Source organism: Carassius auratus, unplaced genomic scaffold (assembly GCF_003368295.1).
Source record: "Carassius auratus strain Wakin unplaced genomic scaffold, ASM336829v1 scaf_tig00217666, whole genome shotgun sequence".
Taxonomy (NCBI): Eukaryota; Metazoa; Chordata; class Actinopteri; order Cypriniformes; family Cyprinidae; genus Carassius; species Carassius auratus.
This window is the reverse complement of record NW_020529171.1, coordinates 47,501-70,344: the sequence shown is the minus strand read 5'-3', so window position 1 is coordinate 70,344 and position 22,844 is coordinate 47,501. Positions and strand designations below refer to the sequence as shown.

The following is a 22,844-nucleotide window of genomic DNA, read 5'->3' as shown; positions in this document are numbered from 1 at the left end:
ATGGACGGGAAATATCAATGTTTTATTGAGTTTTAAGAAGATATTCATATTTTCTCAGCGGTTTTCATAATAATAAATGTTTCTGTGACACTGAATACAGTAAAATCCAGCTTTACTTCAAAGAAATTTATAACATTTTATAGTATATTACAATAGAAAACAGTTATTTTTCTATTATATGTTATTATACGTATTTTTGTTAATGTTAGATTTAGATCATATTTCACAATTTTTTTTTTTTTTTGATGAAATCTTGATATTGTTGTATTTTGGAAGGAGTAAGAATCTACATTATGATACTTGAAGCTCTCATCCATCATACGCACAGTATATTCGACTGCTGAAAGTCCCTGTTACTATAATTGAGAGTTAATCAGAATCAAGTACTCCAGTAAGTTGTAATAAACTGATGAGAAAATGTTATGTTGCAATGACAGATTTCCATCATTTGAGTTTCTGAACATCAGATATTTCAGAGCTGTCAGCACACGGTTAAAGTTTTATAGAAGCCGTTTCAGAGAGATGAGTGATAGCTGGAGGATATTAAACACAAATTTTCCATCTTTAATCGCTGGCAAGTGAAACCGTGTCGCACGAAATATTAATGCACTAAACGTCCCATAAACGAGCTTAATATTTCAGTGAATCGTAATCTGTCAGCAGTGTGAAGCAAAAGGCTGGGAGTGGAGGAAATATTATAATTTTGGAGAAACCAGACAGTTTTACAAAACAAAGCTGTGGCCCTTTCCTAAATGATCCACTCATGCTGACTTTTGCATGTGTCCATGAAGTCCACGAGACCACAGCGTGTCCCTCTGTAGCAGTAGATTTAGGAGGGGTTTCATGAGCACCTGCTCATTTTCTCTTTTAAGTGAGGACAGCAAAGGCTGAGGTCGGCATTTGAGACATGGCCTACATAAACAACGATCCAAAAAAACATGACTGGACATACACGGACTCAAGAAAACAACAAGGACAACTGTGAATAAAGCTTTTACAGTGTAACTAAAAGCTGCATGTTTAAAGTCGAAAAGAAATGCCTTTTTTACCTGTTTTCCTACCCTTCAATTTTAGCATATATTTTAAGATTTACAAGAAATATATATATTTTTTTATATTTCAAAAACATATCTAATTAATCCATTTAGTTTACAGCACAGTTTGTCTTTATATATATATATACAGTATTTGGTCCACTTTTGTTTATTGTACATCTTAATACATTTATATTGTCTATTTATTGCAACGTGGTCTTTAATGGTTTAAAAATACATTCTTTAATATTTGAAAAGCATTTAATGAAGCCATGCTTAATGTATTGTAAATATATTTCACAATATATTTTTGTATATTATTGCCAATATAAATAGATTTATACTGCCTACATATATTTTACAAGAAGAAAAAAACAATTATTTTATGATTTGAAATGTATTTTCTTGGCCCTTAAAGTACATCATGTAATGCATGTTTTAAAAGTTTAAAATAAATGTATTTTATATATTTATTTATTTCCATATAAGTTATTTTATCCATCAGATTTGTGAACAGGAATGTGAAAAACAGCTATTAAATAACAGAATTTAATCAACTGTGCAAAATAATACCAGCAACACACTTAGAAAGTAAGTTGGGATAATTTTGATTTCATTTTGACTATAACAAGACTAATCAATAAAACACACCAAGAGAATAAATAAATGAGATAGACGAGACATGAATGAGGAACCAGACCTCCGAAACACAACCCCACCAAAGCAAAACAAACCTAGAGCTGCAAGTGTTGCACACACATACACACAGGGGGCTCAATTTAAGTTTTCTTCACACCCTTCGCCAACACCTCCTCTCCTCCAGCACCTAACATATTCTCTCTTCATCTCACATCTCTCTTCTCACACTCCATCCAAACCACCAGTCCTCGTTCTTCTCTCGTTCTCTCTCTCAACACGCCCTCCATTTTTCTCCGTCAGTAATTGGATTCTATTTTCAGGCAGCTATATGTGTCTGTCTCTTGTGTTTGTGTCTCACACCCCTTTTTATGGTCCCTCTCTTCCTCTGTCTATCTTTCTTGCCTACATCTTGTTCTCCACTATGCTTTTTTGCCCCCTTGTGTCTGTCCGGCAACTACCTACGGGCAACTACCTGTAGACCCATGCCAACACATTAATGTCACCATGAAATTAAATTTGGCCCTGTTTACTTAATTAATACATGTTCCTGCTTCTACTGTAAAGGATGATATATGTATATATAATGATATATATATATACACTGAATAATGTTAATATTAACTAGTAGTAGTCAAATATTGTCTTAGACTACTGTTGCATGTAATACAGGTTTAGGGTTAGTAGTACCAAGTTATTACCCGATTATTGTAATTAGTATAATACAGTGAGTACATTTGGAACAGCACTGTAAAATAAAGCACTTAAGGTTTCATGTAGAAAGCATTAATTACACACTTTATGTGCATCCTTTACTCTTCATTACGTGGCAGATCCATTAAAAATATCTTCTGTGAAGTGAAAGTGAGAAATTCTCAAATGTGTCTGTGGTTTTGCGACCAAAATCACTTGTGCGAGACATTTTTTTGAAGACAGCTTTTTCTCATTAAATATCCTGTTTCATATAAAAGCATGTCACATTACAGAATTAAAATGGGATGTCAATGCCTTTTCGTGCTGATTTTAATATCAGGATGGTTTTCCTCCACTGGAGCAAGTTTATGTATGTCCCATAAACTGTGTATTAAATTCAGCTTTAAAAAACTTCTTTAAATTGTTCACTGACAGGCACTGTCAGAATAAAAATAGCAAAAAATGTTATGTTTAGGGGTACATCAACTTGACATGTGTCACCTATCTTGTAGTCTTATGTAATAGTATTAACCTAAGGGTAAATAAAGTTTAAAGATATCCCTGTTAGGAAAGGGTGCCAAAATCTGCCCTTAGAGTTCAGCTCTAACTTGCCCCAATACACCTAGCTTGAGTTTCTAGTATCCCTTGACAGTGGCCCTCCAGGAGCAGTACCTTGCTTTAAGAAGTTGTTGTACCCTAAAGGTACAGTTTTTGCACATTTTGTCTGAGAGTTTGGGACTGCTGGGATCAGGCACGTGCACAGGTAGGGCTCAACCTGTGCAGAGCACATGCCCTTTTTGCCCTTACACTCCGAAGTGCCCTTTTTTTGGTGGTGTTTTTTTTTATCAATGCTATTGGTCACCCTTTACGTCTGTCTGTCTGTTTTACAAATATTTAGCAAATGAAAGTTCTTAAAACGAGCTTGTGTAAATCTTATTCGATCCTCAAGCTGTCAGTAAGCTGATAACTCCGCCCCCTCTATATTCATTGAATCAACTGAAGTTCCACAGCAGACGCACAGTAGACAACAGCTGAGCTGAACAAAGTTTTGCGAAGGGTAAATAAATATCTTGTTGTTTGAATAAGTACTACTAAACACTATGTCTATAAAGGCTCATATTTTATTTATTTGATGTCTGACTGACTCACTGACTGAGACATGTGGGACGTCGCCTGAGAGACAGGGCTAGCATTTGCCATAGTCATAGCCAACACTTAAATAGCCTGTGCATACAGTTGCATTTCATCTTTAATAAAATGCTATTTTGGCCAAATGCATTTTACCACAGGAAAAACTGAGCGCTCCGTCTATATAGCTACAAAAACTAATTTGTAACCTAGAAGAAAATGTAATGTGATCCCGGCAGCGTCAGGCGCCGTCGCCGTTTTAATGACGGACAGAAAAACAATAACATTTGCACACATTCGCTGGTCAAAAACGATAAATTGATAAGTAATACAACAACATATAATTTGTTTTTACCATCGGAAAATCATAACAGGTGCGCCCCCCGCGCTGTTTCGTACTGGAACTTACACAAAGCGACGAGTGATCCTCGTCACCTGATAATAAATTTCTTTTTTGATTTATGATTGCTGATACACTTAATTTATTAACATTTAGGCTAATCATGTTATGGTATACTCTCCGCTCGTCCTCACATGTATAAAATGTTGTAAAACATTGTTTTACTACAGTAATTTAGTAGCCTAGTAACAAAAAAAAAATTAAAAATTACAGAAGATCACTGAAATCTTTATATTTTATCATGCAGAATGTAATTCATGATTCATTCCAAGGCTTCATTTATTTGATCCAAAATACAGCAAAATCAGTAATATTGTGTAATATTTTTACAATTTTAAATAACTGTTTTCTATTTGAATATTTTAAAATGTAATTTATTTTTGTGATCAAAGCTGAATTTTCAGCATCATTACTCCAGTTCAGTACTCTTCAGTGTCACGTGATCCTTCAGAAATGCTTTTCACTGCAACTGTACTTTTCACTATTTTTATTTATTTTTTCATTGCTGGCTTATTTTAGGGAAAGTGTAGTGAATAAGAGACCTTCAAGAGACCAACATCCCTGGTCCACCACAGTATCAAATTTTTGCCAGATACATGGCTCACAGAAGGTTGCTGTTGTATTAGGTTTAAAGAAGCCCTTAAAACCCTGTTTATCTATATTATCTAATTATCTAATATTATTATTATGGTCGTTATTAATCGTGAATAAATCTAAAGCTTTTGAGACTATTATTTTGTGTTACTGAATTTGTCATGAAGATGTGACCATTTCTTCCTTTTATGCAGGCTTACTAAATAATCTTGATATATAAAGGGGGGGGGTGCCCTTTTTCAGTTTCAGCACATGCCCCTCAAAAGGTCTGTGCACGGCCCTGGCTGGGATTGGGTAGAATAGCCAGAGGGTTTTTACAGGAATCATGTTTGCAGCTCAGGTGAAACTCTTAGTGAAGTTTCCGAGGTGAATTTGACACAGTTTTGAGATCAGATTGAAACAGGGCTAATGAGAGAAACAGAGGGATGTAATCGCGAAGGGAGGGGAGGAGAGGACAGAAGAATGACGGATGAGCCACAGTAGTTGGTTGGCTGCTGAACGGACACAGGGGACCGTGGTGTTACTTAAAACGAGAGTCGCAAGTAACCACGGGCAAAGTTAAGAAGAGAAGAAAGGGAGGAGAAGGATGCGTGAAGATTAGATAGAGATGGGAGGCTCTCAACAGACCAAAAAACAGTCTCCTGGAAGAACCGGTGGTGGGCGACTGACGCCACACACGCCGCGGCACACACATGCACACGGTCGTTCAGGGCAGACCCGACACACGCCGCGATCCAGTCTTACACGCACGGGAGCGACCCGCAAACAGGCCGCACATTCCTCCCAGACGCACACGCATGCTCACCGCTCGCCGTCGGCTCAAGGCAGTCTCGCTCGGGCCGGGAACGGACACGGACACCCGCACGCACATTTGCAGGCTCATGCAGACCAGGGCGGCTGTGGTCTCTTCTGCTACCTGTGTTACATTGGCTACTGCCTCTGTTTGATGCTTCTCTCCTGTTTTCTCCTTCTTCTTCTCTCCCCACCTACGTCTCGCACGCCTCCTCCTCCTGCACCTCTGCCCCCTTCTCCTTCTGACGACACCATTTTTTCCTCTCTGGCTGTTTCGGTCTGCCCCCATCCTTTCCTGAACCTCTCGTTCTCCTCTATGTCTCCATTATCTCCTCTCCTGTCTTCGTCCGACTCCCTGACTCTCCTTCACCCGGATTCCAAATTCTTTCCTTTCAACCTGTCGTCTCCTCTTCCTCTATGCCCATCTGTGTCCCCTGCTCCTCCTCTGACCCCTTCCAAATCCTCCTCGGATGCTTCTCCTCGTCCCCGCCCTTTTCTTCTTGTCCCACCTTCTCTCCTCCTCCTTCCTCGCCCCTCGCTCTGTCGATCCCGCCCTTCTTCGTCTCGCTCCTTGCCCTCCCTTCTGCTCTGCCCACACAGTTTGTCTGACCATGCCCTCTCCTCGGACGAAACTTTGGATAACATCCCGTCAACAGGGGCGACGCCTCGGCCCCGCACATTGCTGCGTCAGCAGAGCCTCCAGCAACCATTGATCCAGGCTCCGGCGCCAAGTTTGGCCAGTAGGCCACCCATTTCCCAGAGTCTGGGTCAGTTGCACACCCAGCCAGGTTGCGGAGGGACGGAGCCTGGGGGAGGAGGCGGGGCTAGCTCAAGGAACTCCAGGGGCGGACAGACAGGGGGCGGAGCATCATGCTATAAGTCGGGAGTTGCCGGGGGGCGGGCCTCCCTTGGGAACGCTGGCAGCGTGGATCACATGATGGGTCAGATAAAGAGACGAGGCCTGGATGTTAAATCCTTCGTGTAAGTGCATTCCTGTGTGGGTGTGTCTTCGTGTATTTGCATGCAATCCTAACTTTTATTCCTAACAGCTTGCACTGTTTTCCAAATCTGTTTTATTTTTATGCCGTTTTCCAAATATTTTGAAGCAAAATTATAACTTTGTGTCAGGTGCAGACTAAATATATGTTGGTCAAAGGTTTGTTACAACTCTGAAATTTCATTTGCATTCTTGTATTCAAATATACCATATCAAGACTTGTCTCACATATTTCATATAATTAATTAAATTTAAGTCCATTCTTTTTATAGAGACTTCATATATAGCACACAAGTCATATGGACTACTTTTATGTTGCTTTTTGTCCTTTTTAAAGCTAAAAAGTGTACAACATCATTCATTTATATCGGAAAAGGAAAAGAACAATGATAAATCATAATTCTTCAAAATATCTTACTTTGTATTCCACAAAATAAATCATTAATTTTTTTGGGTGTACCTAAAGGTAAAGATTTTTCCACATTTTTATGAGAGCTTTTGCATTATTTGAGAAATAACTCATTCTCTGGGATGCATTATAAATACTAGCCCTGTTTTAGTATTGGTAATAATAGAGCTAATAAAAGTGAAAACGATCGGCGTGCCTCTTCTTGTTTGTCCTTGCCTCTGTTCGTGCACCTCTGTCTCTCTTTCTCTACACCTGTCCGTCTCCAGACCGCCGTTCATTCTGTCACACTATATTTCAGCCCTGCAGCACAATATCTCCCCATTTCCCTCAGCACTCTGCACTGATCTGATGTTTTGTGATGTTCTGTTTTATATGGCTCAATATTGCTTTGTGTGCGCCTGCCTCAGCTGGTTTAAATATGTCACATTTTAGGACCTCAGGGGACCGCTGGAGATATGGTACCAGGACAAATTTTAAATATGTGTGTCAGCACATGTGTTTTTGTTTGGGCATGTGTTTGCCGATGTGTGAGTGTGTTCATGAATGTTTAATGTGTTTCTTCTGCGTTTAAAGGGGCCGTTCACTCCAAAATAATAATTCAGTTTTTTCATGTACTGTAATTCCAAAAATTGTTCAAACGTCTTTCACAACACCATAAAAATAGTCCATACAACTTCTACACTACATTCAAAGTCTTCTGAAGTCATATTAAAACTTCTAAAGACTTTAAATATTGTGGATCACTTCTTTTAGGGTGCTTTTTTGTAGTCTTCGAAAAATTTATAGGTCACTGTATGACTTCATTTTATGGAAAAGAAGCTCACTGATATTCTGATTTTGTGTTTCATGGAGGAAAAAACATCATATGGGGTTTAGAATGACATGAAAGTGAGTACATTTATTTATGCATTTAGCAGACGCTTTTATCCAAAGCGACTTACAGTGCAGTCAGGCTATCAATTTTTACCGATCATGTGTTCCCGGGGAATCGAACCCCCAACCTTGCGCTTGATAGCGCAAAGCTCTACCACTTGAGCTAAAGGAAAAATATTATTTTTTTGAGTCAACCACATCCATAGCCATCGTTACATTCATACTCCGTTTATTCGAAGTCTGCAAAACATAATGCCCTAAAACAGCCGTGACTTCTTGAGCGAACAGGACTGCCGACTATCAACCGACCATAGCACATAACAACTGCTTGACAGGGGTACAGGTCTTCAAAAGGCTGGGTTTATATGACAGTGTCTCGGTAAATCTCTTTGCCTGCCACCGCGTGAACTGTGGAGGAAAGGAGGGCAGGTCTCAGCTCAAATGACAAACAATTAACGCGACTGAACATCATCTAATTTCCCAAGATTATCCACACGTGAACTCGCAGCAAATCGGCATGATTGATGGATTTCATGGTTCTCAAGTGATGTAACACGGTTGAATTTGTAAGCTTGCCTCAGTTGTGCATACGCGACGTTTGGCTCTGTTGTGACGCAGTTAATTGAATTAAAATAGATGCTTTCCCGAATGGGGTCGGTGTGAGAGAAAGCCTGTTATTTTCACATTTAATCACAGTGATTCAGTGATGAATAGCTAGGTGTCTTCACACGCTGCCAGGTCAACAGCTTTTTATGACAGGTTTGAAAAAGACTTTCTAGTGAAAGGCTGTGGATATTTTCAACAAATGCCATTAACTCGTGCCACATGATATTTCCATGCTCATATTTCAGATGCACATCTTATGTTTGATATGTATTCTTCATTCTGCTCTTAATCCTCTTAATCTAGCTCAGGAAAAAGCTGCATACAAATCTAATTGTTACATTTCTGTTAAGAACGTCTGCCACAGGGTTTTGTAACATTACGATTTTTATCATTTTTGGGTGAACTATTCCATTAAATGTTTATGTTTGGTTATACCGTACGTGTGTATTTTTCACAGTTTGTTTGCAGCCAGGTGTTGAGATGGTCTTCGCTACATATTCACATTAACCCTGAAGCATTGATTTTCTGTCCTCCGAATCATTTCTCTCAAAATTGATTGTTACCCCAGGACAGAGACAGAAATAAGAAAGTGGGAAAATCGAGTCTGAGTCCCAGTTTAGAAATGCATGCTACCATACTACTGTTACTATTGATGCTGTACAGTATAGATGCAGATTTTCTGCATGCATTTAATTCTCAGATGACCTATAACATTTGTCCTTGCATGTCCATTATTACTAAATGGAATTTTTTTTATTAGATTTACCTGCAGAAAACTTAAAATAATGCAATAGCCAAAGAGACTAAAAAGTAATATTGCTTTGAGTTCAAAATGTAAAGTTAAATGCATTGCATCCTGAAATACAGTAATTCTTGATATTTGCATACTGTGTACATATAAATATATATATTTTTTTCATGCATACAGAGAATTCACGAATTGTGAACAATATGCATACTGCAAAAAATAGAATGGAAGTATGCAATTCCCAAAACATCCTTGTTCCGCTTATGCTGGGAAGACTAAATATTGCATCTCCGCTGGTTAAAGGGGGATGTCATTGACATACATACACGGCCTTGGGTCTGACATAGAGACAGAGAAAGGGAGGACGGAGAAAGAAAGAGAGGAAGGGGGAGGTGGGGTGTAATTGAGGGTTGTTGGTGTGTGGTCAGAGACAGTCCTGTGAACATCCCGAAACATTCACCCATCCAGCTCTCACCGGAAAAGTGCCTCCTTTTATTGCCTTGACAATAATGATTCCTGTCTGTTGCGTGCACGAGTGTGTGTCGTATGTGTGCGAGTGTGTAGTCGCACCAGCCAGGAGCTATTTTTTGCAGCCATTAAATTCTGAAAGGTAAAAATAGCCAGAGAGTGCCAAAATGGAGGGAAGCCCAGGAGAATATGAAGGAGCGGATGGATTTACAGCGAGAGAGAGAAGAAAAATGGAAGAAGGGGAAGTGAAAGGGGAGGGATGAAGAGTATTAAACCACTTTAGATGGGAGGAGAAGTGAAGAACAAGAGATCATAATACCACATGACAAGGTTAGGACTGAAAGGAATAGCTCATCTGGAAATGAATACTGGCATTGATAACTTCACATTCATGTTGTTTCAAACCTGTATGCTGCTTTGGATTTTTTGGGAGATATTTCGAAGAATGTACAACTTAGGGATGTTAAAAATTTGGCCTGGACATATTTTCATAAATAAGGTATTTAATGAATTAAAAATAAAACGCTAAATACTAAAATGTTTTAATTAAGAAAAAAAATTGTGCCACTAAAAAAGAGTGTCACAATATGATAAGAGTAACATGAAAAATACTATAAAAGTAAAATAGTATAGAGTAGCATAACATAAAAACTTGAAAAGATGACATTTAATAGTATTAAGTATTTAAAGATGACAATAATTAACTTAAGAGATGCAGGCAAAATATATAAAAGAATAACAGACTGTATATTCACATTTAATAAATTATATTAATTATTTTATATACTTTGTCTTCATTTATTAACTTAATTATTGTAAATATGAATATGCATATTATAAACTATTTTTCTATATTTTAATTAGAATAATGCTGAAATAAATTGAATATTAAATTAAACTAAACAGAAATGTTGTCAAACTTGAAGAACTAAATGTAATAAAAACTTAAATTACACTTAAGTAGTAAAGTAATATTTAAAAAACTGCCAAAGACACAAACTGAAAATAAAGCCCTATTAAAAAGATTAATATATATATATATATATATATATATATATAAGTGTGTGTATAAAACTAAAATTAAATATTAGTATTTAACATTATGTGACTGATAAACCTAATAATTCATGTGAACTATTCCTTTCAAATCAGGAGGGAGAGACGGCAGATTTCAAAATCAGTTTAAGAGGAGTTTAAGAGCAGGATATTAGAGAGAGATTGAGGCTCAGAGATGAGGAGGTTTTGTAAAGAGAGTGAAAAATGAAGAAGAGAAGAGGAGAAGAGAAGAGAAGAGAGGAGAGGAGATAGAGGGTGAGCAGTGACCCAAAAAGCAGCAGCTCAGTGCTGACACCACACACACACACACACACACACGGCACTCTCAAATAGAAACAATTAGTCCAGATCTTTCTAACGGCCCTCAATTAAGGCTGGAGAGAGAAAGAGAGGGATGAAAACACCAGTGAAGAGGGAAAGAGTGAGACAGGTGCAGAGAGAGGATCCAGACAATGTGTTGAGTGAAGAAGACGGTAAATCAATGTGTGTGTGTGTGTGTGTGTGTGTGTGTGTGTGTGTGTGTGTGTGTGTGTGTGTGTGTGTGAGAGAGTTTGAGTGCTACAGGCCTGTTCAAACCAAAGCTGCTCTAAATGTGACGGGAATTGACTGGAGAATTAGTATTTCACTAAACTATTCACACAGAGTGCAACAAAATGTTGTCTGGTTTCAGTTTGCATATCTCAACGCCAGCGAAACACGTTATTTTTCTTTACAGCAACGTACAACCTGATACTAAATAATATACAAATCTGACATGAAATTTGAATATTGTTTAAATGCAAAATTGCAATACCTGTTTGCGTTGATAAAAATACAAGTCTGACAAAGATTTTACTTGTTTTAACAGAACATTTAAATCAGAACAGAACATTATTAGGGTTTCTTTACAAAGTGACAAAGTGATATATATACATATAGTTATCGTTCTTGCTTCTTGGTGTGAACAGGCCTTAATTAAAGGCATAGTTCACCCAAAAATGATCATTTACTGAAGCACAACTTCCAAAACTCATACAGGTTTTTTTTTTGGTGTGAACTGTCCCTTTAAGAAAAGCTGCATTATATCTTGAGCTGCAAAGTTTCATCATATAATCGACACAGATATGCGCGTGTACAGCTGGTTAATGCAAAATCTACATTTCATTACCTATGTGGCATTTCTTGAGGATCTAATGAGGTCTTTAAAGAGCATAAACATAAAAATAAGAGCATGTTTGTGAACCAGCTGCTGTAAAACAGAACATCATAAAGCAGTATTTGTGCAGTGCTGTCTGAGGAACCGGGCCGATATCCCAAACTCAAATTAACATGAATAATATCTGCTTCCTACTAACAGTTTCTCCTTCCTGTTTCCTCTCATTCTCGACTCCTACTTTCTGCACTTTACTGCTCTCTCTTTCTGCTCTTTCTTTGTTTTGTGTGTCCTTTTCTTGGTGAAGGGAAGGAAAAATGGTGGTTCTCTCTCTCGCGATCGGTTTGGCCGAGCAGGACGACTTTGCCCATCTGCCAGACCTACAGGAAGAACCGGCCGGTCAAGAAACCCCCCCTGAAAAGAGGTATCTGTCAGAGTGTGTGTGCGCATGTGTGTGTGTGTGTGTGGAGAGAGATGTGTTATATGTTTGACCAACCCACTGCAAGCGGATGAGCACCTGCCAGAGAGCACGGCATTGTGGGTAATACCGAATAGCCAGTAGTTTCTCTCAAGCTCTGCTCTGGGCTGACAAATCTCATATGAGCGTTATTTGTAGTGCACTTCATAGGGAGCCTCACAAAAGAGCTCTACACATGAGAACCAACTCTTAATAGACTTTACATATTGCTAATCTAACAGTGTTATACTCTAATAAACATTTGAAATACAAAGTGTGCACAAGTTTTGGGAAAATATGTTGATCTAATAAGCATTAATACAAAATGATTGCAAAAAAATAGCACACAAGAAGCAATTCTCGTTTGATTACAATGGTTTGATGTTAGCATGCTGCTAATAGCGAATAGCAACTACTTGAGAAAAAGTGCTTTCAATTGATTATTATAGTATTGTAGCACCTTAGCATGCTGTCATATTTACATATTCAAATATGCCTTAAAAGTATGTTGTACGTGCAAAAGATGAGTCAAATATATAAAAATTGATCAAATTTGATCATTTCCGGTATCAATGCGAAATTGCTCTATTTACAAGAATACTAACGACGCATTAATCAAATTAGCATCAAAATACATAGAACAGACACATTCTGAATAAATAGTGCATTTCTAACCATTTCTATTCCAATAGTTTGATGTTAGCGGCACATTCAGTTGATTTTATCATAGCATGATGTTAGTGTGCTGTCGTGTTTACATTGCAATACTCTAAGCCTAAAAATATATTGCACATGCAAGCGAGTAAAATAGTCTGTTTTTAATTCCGTTAATCCTTTAATCAACACTTTTAGCATTGATGCAGAAAGTTGAATGAACGAGAACAAAGTTTAATGACATGCTACTTAAAGAACAGCACAATAGTGCATAGTGCAGATTGATTTTTGTGTACATTAGTATGTTCTTGACTGTTTATATTCATCATTTTCAATGAGTAATCACACACAGCTGCAATCTTTAATATTTAATAAGGATATAATGCTGCCTTTGTGTCTAAACGAGGTTTCTTGCTCGTAGAAGAGAGCTTCGAATTAACAAGCTGTACATTCGGTTGAATGGCGTTAATAAGTGCTGAGCTCATTAATCATGCTAATGAGAATCACCTGAGGCTAACGGCTGTTTGAACGCCATTGGGCCAGAGCTCAGCCAATGAGGTGTGAGATACAGCGACTTCCTTCACGCTGAGACTTGAACTGTTGTGATCTTGACTGAACGTCTTGTGTGTGCCTTGTTTATTTCTGTTATTGGCATTTTTATCCCTATTTGTTCTTCTTTCGTCGTCTGACTTTAGCATCAGATCCTTTTATCTCTGCTCTCCTTGAACTCAAGTTCTCCCCGAGTTCACTCTTTTCTTTTATGCTTTATGTTGTATATTTGTGCTCTCTCACTAGGATTATTAGTTTTACTCTTCCCGCTCTGACATTCATCCTGAACGGAAACTACTGTGCAGTATTTACATAAAAACGTAACAGTGTATACGCACATTATTTTTCAGCATTTTTTTTTAACTTTAAATTGATTTCTAATTATAATTTAATGGTGAAAAATAGGTAACAAAATAACTATATTTACATGTATTATTATATTGTTATAAATAACAATAATATAAACATATAATTATTAATAATAAATATTATTTATATTATGAATACATTTATAAAAAAAACAGTATGAACAGTTAAATGATGACAAGTTAAATAAATGAACAAACATTAAATATACATAAATTTTATATAGAATAAATATATATTTAAATATATAAGTATTTATGCATGTACGTGTGTGTGTATTTATATTTACATATGATCTTTATTAAAATTAAATATGTATTATATATAATATTCTATATTATAAATAATTCTATAATATCAATTTTTTGATTACAGTTTGCATATAATATATAAACAAATATCAAAATAAATGTAAATATTGTTCTGTAAACTGGACAATTATTCAATATTCCCAAATTATGATTAAAAATAATAAATAAAAAAAAAATTCATCAGAATTTGAAAATGTAAAGCATTTTTACACAACATCGGATTAAATAATAAATCAAATTTACATAATAACAATATTTACAGGTATTATTTTGAAAGTATAAAAGTATAAATATGTATTTAAAAAATTATGCAAATATGGATATTTCATTAGTTACAAATAAAATAAAATACAATAAAAATCTATTGATTGGTTTAATGAGCTTCAGCATCTTTTGTCACTGTTAGTGAACGCTTGAGCGCATTGCATTGTGGGATATCTTATACTGCATATTTACTTTGAGTGTATGGTATTTTGAACACAGCTAGTGCGTTTGTTTTCCTCTGTGTGTGTGTGTGTGTATTATGAATTTGGTGAATTGCTCCGAGAGGGTTTTTTTATTGTTTCTGTCACTCACATAAACATTCATTTATTAAAAAGCATTGCTCTCTATATAACACACAGCACACACTCTCCAGGGAAATCCTCTCTGGTTAACCAGCGATCATCACACTATGTTTTTGCACTGGATAATGGCACTGAGTCACAGGCTGAATTAGATTTGGATCATTTAGAGGGCGGACGAGTGATCGCAGCTAAATGAGAGAACGCAGACCTGAGTGTCTCTCTCTCGGTGTCTGTCACCTGGAGAGTCGAGGCTCTTTTACAGGCCTCTGACTGAAGTGGTGTACGTCTCCTGAGACTGGTGCTGACACACACTCGGATGCCTCTTTAAACACCAAGAGAAGCATCATGGGTCGCCCTGATCACCATCACTATTATACAGACTGATGCAGGACTTCATTATGATGCAAACACCTGTAGTTCCTGTGCTGCTAGCGCCTCCTCTGGTGAAGCCGAGTATTGTTGCTCTTAACCGGAAAAAAATATAAAGCACATTATACACAGTGCTGTTCAGTTTTAGGAATCAGGATGTGTGTGTGTGTTTTAAATAATATAAGTGACCCTGGACAACAAAATCAGTCTTAAGTGTAAGTTTTTCTAAATTGAGATGTGTACATTAGGATCTGGCATTATTTGGCCGAGATACAATTTGATGCAAAAAAATATAAATAGTGAGAAAATCACCTTAAAAGTTGAATTCTTAGCAATGCATATTACTAATCTAAACTGAAGTTTTGATATATTTACGGTAGGAAATTTACTAAATATCTTCATTGAACATGATCTTTACCTAATATCCTAATGATTTTTTGCATAAAAGAAAAATCAATAATTTTGACATATACAGTATAATGTTTTTTTTTTTCTTTGGCTTTTGCTAAAATTATACCCCAGAGACTTTCACTGCTTTTGTGCTTCAGGGTCATATATATTACATTTTCAATTATATATATTATGTATTTGAATATAATACAATGATATAACATTAATGTTATAATAAAAATACACACACACATATATTAAACAATAATAGTATTTTATTAATAATTATTTGTTATGTAATTATATATTTATGTGTTTTAACGTATTAATAACTATTTGTTCTTTTTAATAATTCATTATTATTTATATGAACATATAATTTTTCTTAGTCTTAGTCTTAGTCTTAAACATCAAAATGTATATATTTTTTGTTTTACTTATAAAACTTTATTTATATAATATATATACACACACACACACACACACAGTATAAGTGTTGGAATAAACAACATTTCAGTGAACTGGTTCAAATTCTGCCTTTTTTCTAGCAAAATATTACCTTTTTTAAAATACATTCATAAAATACATAAAAAATAAAACATAAAAATACATTACATAAAATACAGTCATTTATTGCTATTTTATGTGAATTAGTTTGTGTGCATAATGAATATTTAATAAATATATATTAAATATGAATAAATGAATATGTAATAAATATATACATAAAACACCAAATAGATAAATTTTCACATATGAATGGCACTTTTTGCATTGTAATACAATATTGAACTTTTTTTTTTCAAAGAGTCAAAATATGTGTTTTATCACGATTTTCATTGAAGTATGTAAATTAAGACTGTCTGTTTTTGTATTAGTTATATTAGGTGTTCTGTACATTTTTTGAGATTTTTTAGTTTGTATAAAGTAGCACCACAGTTCAATCGTCTTTGGTGAACTTTCTCTTGATGGGTGGTTTATTCAGTCTTTCTCTCTCTCTTTCACCTCAGATGTGTTTTTTCTTTTCTCTCGTTCCCTGGTTAATTAGGGCTGGAGTAAAATCAGTGCTGGCCAAACACACACACATGCAGTTAACTCATAGCAGACTCATAAGGAGAAGACACGGAGTGAAACAGAGAGACTGTGTGTGAATGGCCAAGGCTTCTAGCTGTTGGCACGTTCCTCTGGCCCATACGCGGCTGCTCTGAAGGCTTGTGATTACCCAGAATGCCCTGTGAATGAGAATCAAACAGGACACTCTCGGCACTGGAGAAGCATCATAGCTGCGCTCAGATATTACAGCAGTGGGATATATGATGTGGAAACCAAATGATCTCGGAGATAGTGTATTCACACACACACACATACACACACACACACACATGAACGCATGCTTTGAAGTGAGATCTGATGGTTCAATCTGTATGAAGTGTTTGAATCAGCATGAGTGAGATTGCCCAGGTCCTAATACACTCCAACATCACAACAACACTAATAAAATAATACTGGGGCTGTGAACTTAATCTATTAATTTAGTCAAATTAATTATACAATTATAATTATTTTATATTTTACAATATAAATGAATAAACGACCTACTTAAAATAAAGAGTATCTTTTTAAATGTCAAACACTTATATATAATTTTACTAATATTTTTTTAATTACTATAATATATAATAACAAATGAATATAAATAATATTATAATTACTAATAATTTTAGTAATATTTTTTTAATTACTATAATATATACTAACAAATGAATATAAATAATATTATAATTACTAATAATTTTAGTAATATTTTTTTAATTACTATAATATATACTAACAAATGAATATAAATAATAATATAATTGCTAATAATTTTACTAATATTTTTAATTACTATAAAATGGAATAACTAATGAATATAAATAATAATAGAATTACTAATAATTTTACTAATATTTATTTTATTACTATAATATATAATAACAAATGAATATAAATAATAATATAATAACTAATAATTATACTAATATTTTTTTAATTACTATAATATATAATAACTAATGAATATAAATAATAATATAATTACTAATTATATTTATAAATCAATTATTAGTCCTAGAAAATATATAGAAATGTGTCTATCCTGATCAATTCTATTTTGCATAATGAAAATAAAGCATATTTGAATACTGTTAATGGTTAACATTATCTTCATGACAATTAAAGGTGAAGTGAATTTTTTATTTTATTTCATTTCTTATATTTTTTAAATGGCACTAATTTGAATTCAGTACAACATGCTGTCTGTATTTATTGATTTGTATAAAAAATAAAAAACACCATAAAGCATTTTTTATTGTTTACATAATTTTCATGACAATTAAACGTGAAATGAATTGGTTCCAAATAGGTTTCATTAATTCATTAATTTACAACACACAGTAAAAATAATGCTTTTTTACCATATTTAATTTGCGAATATTAGTAAATCAATAATATTATTTATTTTAGAAGGTATTGTTATTTTTCTAATTAAAGTATGCTATTGAGAAATGGGATTAAACATGTAAAAATAATATCATAGTATATAAAAAAACAATGGTTTTACAGCAGATGAAGTTTCTTCATGCACTTTATAGTTTGAGTCTATGAATGCTGTGTATGTATATGCTGTTGACATTTAACAAATGACATCTAAAACTGAAATAAATATAAAATAACTATAAAGACATATACACATACTGTATATAAAAATAACAAAAACAAAAATGAAAATCAACATCAAGCTATTATTAAAAACTGTAACCTCAACGATACAAATATATATATATATACACTCTAATTGAATCATTAATTGAAACATAATACAGTTGAATATCTTGAACAGTCTCTTTCAACAACTTCTGATGTTCACTAATATTTATTTTGTGCTATAACTTGTAATAAAGTGGAAATACTCGCGCTCCACAATCTAAGGAGAGCCAAAACAGCATCTATTGTTTGAATTTTGTGATAAAAATTTGCAGAATTTGAAAGTTGAGACTTCGTTTTTATCAGAAGTAACAAACCACAAAGCTTTTGCATGAGAGTCGCATTACAAATACCGTATTTTTCGGACTATAAGTCGCACCTGAGTATAAGCCGCATCAGTCTAAAAATAGGTCATGATGAGGAAAAAAACATATATTAGTCGCACTGGACAATAAGTCGCATTTATTTAGAACCAAGAGAAAACATTACCGTCTCCAGCCACGAGAGGGCGCTCTATGCTGCTCATTGGTAGACTACAGGAGAACTGAGCAGAGTAGAGCGCCCTCTGGCGGCTGGAGACGGTAATGTTTTCTCTTGGTTCATTTCTCTCGGTTCATGTCAAATTAATTTTGATAAATAAGTCGCACCTGACTATAAGTCGCAGGACCAGCCAAACTATGAATAAAAGTGCGACTTATAGTCCGGAAAATACGGTAACGTTTGGTGAGGAGAAAACAGTGGATCTGGCAACCCTGGCTAGAACCCCAGGGGAGTCATTTAGTGTCAAACGAAATGATTGCTTGATCAGTCCTAAATTGGTCAAATTGAACATTTTATTCATGCAAATTGCTGTCTGACTCCCTTTTGATTGACAGGACACAACTGGCCCTGATGATTGCTTTTATCGACCGATACTGATTATTGGTATATCACTGTGCAGTCGTATATGTATATTGCATACAGCTAAGGTCGTATAGTAAAAGTATATTGTTAAGAGCATATCCCTACACACACACACACACACTGCTGTGCTGCATGTTGTTGGTGTTCTCAGTGGGTGTGATCTGGATTATCAGCAGGAATTAAAACCCCAGTGACAAAAGCTTGTTTCTTTATTGACTGTGTTCAAACGTACACACTCGTGGCCTTACACACACACACACACACACACACACACTCAGCATGTGGGTGGCTTGTGTTAGACACGTCTAGTGTTAAGCTGATAAAGGGACTCTGTGATTTGTGGCTGTGGATACACATATTGTTGCGACCATGTATTTGCATAAAAATGCATATAATTGAAATGATTATATAATGGTTATATTTATGCAACTCTGTCGCAACCCACACACAACAATTTGCTTACTTCCAGTTATATGTTTTAATGCCTTCAAAGCTGCAAACTGGAAATAAGTGAAGCTCCTCATTTCTATATTAATAAATGTGAATACTTCACCTTACAACTGTATATAGGTATAAAGTTATATATTTAGATTTAATAATTTAGCTGACACTTTCTTTCAATGCTGGATGTGTGAAGATAGAAGGATGGATGGATAGAATATGAATAGATTTATATATTATTTACAGTATTATGCAAAATTAATTATGTTTGTTGTGTGTGTGTGTGTGTGTGTGTGTGTGTGTGTGTGTGTGTGTGTGTGTGTGCATAATATACTTAATAAAATATAAATATAAATACAATTTTTCTTAAATATAAAAATTCAAATATATATGCATATATAAAATAATACATCAAAAATTTTAATGAAAAAAATCTATGTGTGTGACAAATTTATTATTTTACAATGTATATTACAATGTCTCTATATAATTTATATATTATATTTTTGTTTACATGTTGTTTTATATAAATACTATATACCAAATTATATATTTCTGTATATATGTACACACATAAAATATTTTTAGTTATAATAAATATTAATGTAAATATATAAATACATGCATTCTGTTTATGCATATGCAGTATAATACAATATATTAATAAAGTAGTTAATATAATGAGATTAAAAATAATCAAATTAATAAAAAAAACGATTATATAAACTTTAATTCAGTATTTTCATGAAATGTTAATGTTTGACTAATGATGTGCATGTGTACCTGAACGCTTAGTTACTCCACACTGTGTGTATGTGTGTGTGTGTGTGTGTGTGAGCTCCTAGCACTTCGCTCGAGTAGATAATCTTCTGTAATGAGCTGTAGATAAAGAGAGAGCGCAGTGTGTGTTTAAAGCAGGTGTATTAACGAGAGGGACGAGGATTTAACATGCTGAAGAGAAAGACTCGTACAGTTTGAGGATTCACACGGCCTGCAGTCACGCTCTGGCCCTCGATGCTAGAGCTAGTCTGAAGACTTTCTCACTGTTTGCTAATGCAGGTGTTGTGAGAGGCTTCTTGAGCACTTTCTTTCTGCTCCAAGTCTCTATATATGCCTTGAAGCCCTCACACAATTAAGATTTCTCAGTTCATGACCTCTTTATGCTTTATGAGCAATATTAGTAATGCTTACCTGGATAGAGAAGCTGTTTAAACTTGTGGGTTTTTACTGTATTTTATTTAATTTAAATGTTTTGTCAGTGCATTTGTGAATGTACATGTGTCTTTTCAAAGGTGAGTTCACCCAAAAAAGAGAATTCTGAACAATCATTTTACTTTGAGTTAAATTTATAGAAATTTATAAATTATCTAACATGATTATATTTGAATGTATAGCATGTTTATGTAAATGTATATATATATATACACACACACACAAATTAAATAGTTAAATTCACATTAAATAATTTTTTATATAATAATTTTATATAGTTTTGATTAATTGATAAGCTTTCATTTTAAGATAGCAGGTTTATTTTACGTTTGCCATGCATCTCTAATTTTAAGGTAATTTTTATAACTTTTTATAACTAGTTAAAAAGTTGTTTTACAAATATGTACTATGCTTAACAATATAATAATAGCTGTACAGTTATATGGTCTTTCTTTTATATATATTTTCTCTTTTTAAAGAAAAATAAAACAAAAATAGAAGGCAAAACAAAACATAGTGCATTTCCAAAGAAATAAAATGTACATCCTTCTGTGAAAATCGAAAGTAGGAAAAAGAGCAGCTTGCACATTCTGCTAAACATCTTCTTTTGTTTTCCACATTACATCGAAAGCGTTTGGAACAACGTTTATGAGAAGATGATTTTTATTAGTAGATGAACTATTCCTTAAAGGATATTTATGGCAAACTTGGTCTGTCTTGCCCAAGAGCATCAGATTTTTAATTGAGCTGTTCTGCATCTGTGTGTGTGTGTGTGTGTGTGTGTGTGTGTTCAGCATGGAGGGCTGCTGTCCAAGAAATTATGACACGCTTTAAATGAAGTGAATGAATGTGTGTGTGTGTGTGTGTGTGTGTGTGTTGTACTGGACAGGCTTTGACTTTTGTCTCGAAAGGCCGTTGCATCTCACACACACATGAAGTAATGTGTTATTGTGTTCGCTCTCATGCCGCTGTGCATTGTGGGTTGGTTATGTAAGCATCTCTAGTACGTTGTGTGGCTGTGCGATCAGCATGACTTTGTGTTGTGTGTTTCTAATGGGAATCTGTATAGAGGGGGGGGGTCTCTCTCCAGCCTGGACGCGTCGAGGTGCGTGCCTTGCTTCCCGGGCCAGGTAAATGCAGGATAGTATAACAGGTCACGGTGAACCCCGAAGCGGCCCGCCTCTGAATGTGTGTGTGTGTGTGTGTGTGTCAGCGAGGCGCTCACCTGTACCTGTCATATATCCTTCTCCTCGTCTGATGTTTGTGCACTATGGTGTCCTGTTTGCTGCCCGTCCATCCCTCACACACACTCTCACCTCCCCTCGGTTGCCATGCCAACAGCCCACTTTCGAGGCGAGAGCGCTTGGAAGAGCACATTGCAGATGTCAGGGGATTCGGGCTCCGTGCGCCTCATACTGGCCGCTCCACACACCTGCAGGCTGCCTCTACATGCATTAATAATCATAAGCATTCATCATCAATATATAACATCTACTCCATAGCAGGAGATGTTTATACACATCGGCTCAAGAAAAATCTTCTGTTTCTCTCTGTCTTGTTTCTCCTCACATGCTGGTTTGTGAAAGAGGAGTGTTTCAATACAGCCATGTGACACTTAAAGTCGTGCATTATGGACTGAAAACACTGAAGTGCACTGGCTAGTGCAGTACGAGTGCGTCGCAGACTGTTTGACTTCTGTAATGTGATGCATTTACATATATAATTACACAGAAAGAGAGAGAGAGAGAAAGAAAAGAAAGAGAGAGAGAGAAAGGAAGAAAAAGTAAAACTAAGGGATGCTCTACAAAGAGTTTATGTAATAATTAGTTTCTAATTATTTTAGTAAATATTATATAAAACATATTTAATAGCATGTTTTATGTAATATCTATAAATATTAATATTTAATTATTTTAAATAATACTTTATTTGTTTTTTTAATTGTGTTTTATCTTATCAACTAAAATAAACATCAGCTTATTGCTTTTATAAACGGCAATAACATCAACATGATACAAAAGTGTTCAATAGTTTTAGTAGCCTACATATATAAAATATATATTTTAATTAATTAATATTTATAATTTATAATGAAAGATTGTTTCATTTAATAAAATTTAATTTAAAATAAAATAAACATGAAATCTATCTCTTTATCTATCTATCTATAAACATATTGTTTTATTTAATTCATTATTTAATTTAATTTGTATAATGAAAAAATATAAAAATTGTAATTAATTAAATAAAATTACAAATGAAATGTTTTTTTATTAAATATAATTTAATTTTAGCTGAAGCTACTGCCTTTATTA

General features: G+C 34.8%; 1 protein-coding gene across 3 annotated transcripts in view; it reads left to right on the top strand.

Annotated features, from left to right (window-relative positions):
* Positions 1–22,844, top strand: part of LOC113101951 (synaptotagmin-7-like) — a 110,344-nt gene that overhangs the window by 69,850 nt on the left and 17,650 nt on the right. The window contains exons 6-7 of one of the 3 annotated variants that reach the window (XM_026265709.1): positions 5,878–6,258; positions 11,874–11,990. In XM_026265709.1, coding sequence (XP_026121494.1) covers positions 5,878–6,258; positions 11,874–11,990 — 498 coding nt within the window. Of the gene's footprint in view, positions 1–4,757; positions 6,259–11,873; positions 11,991–22,844 lie in introns of those variants that run through there. The other 2 variants (XM_026265707.1, XM_026265708.1) reach the window with 2 other exon arrangements.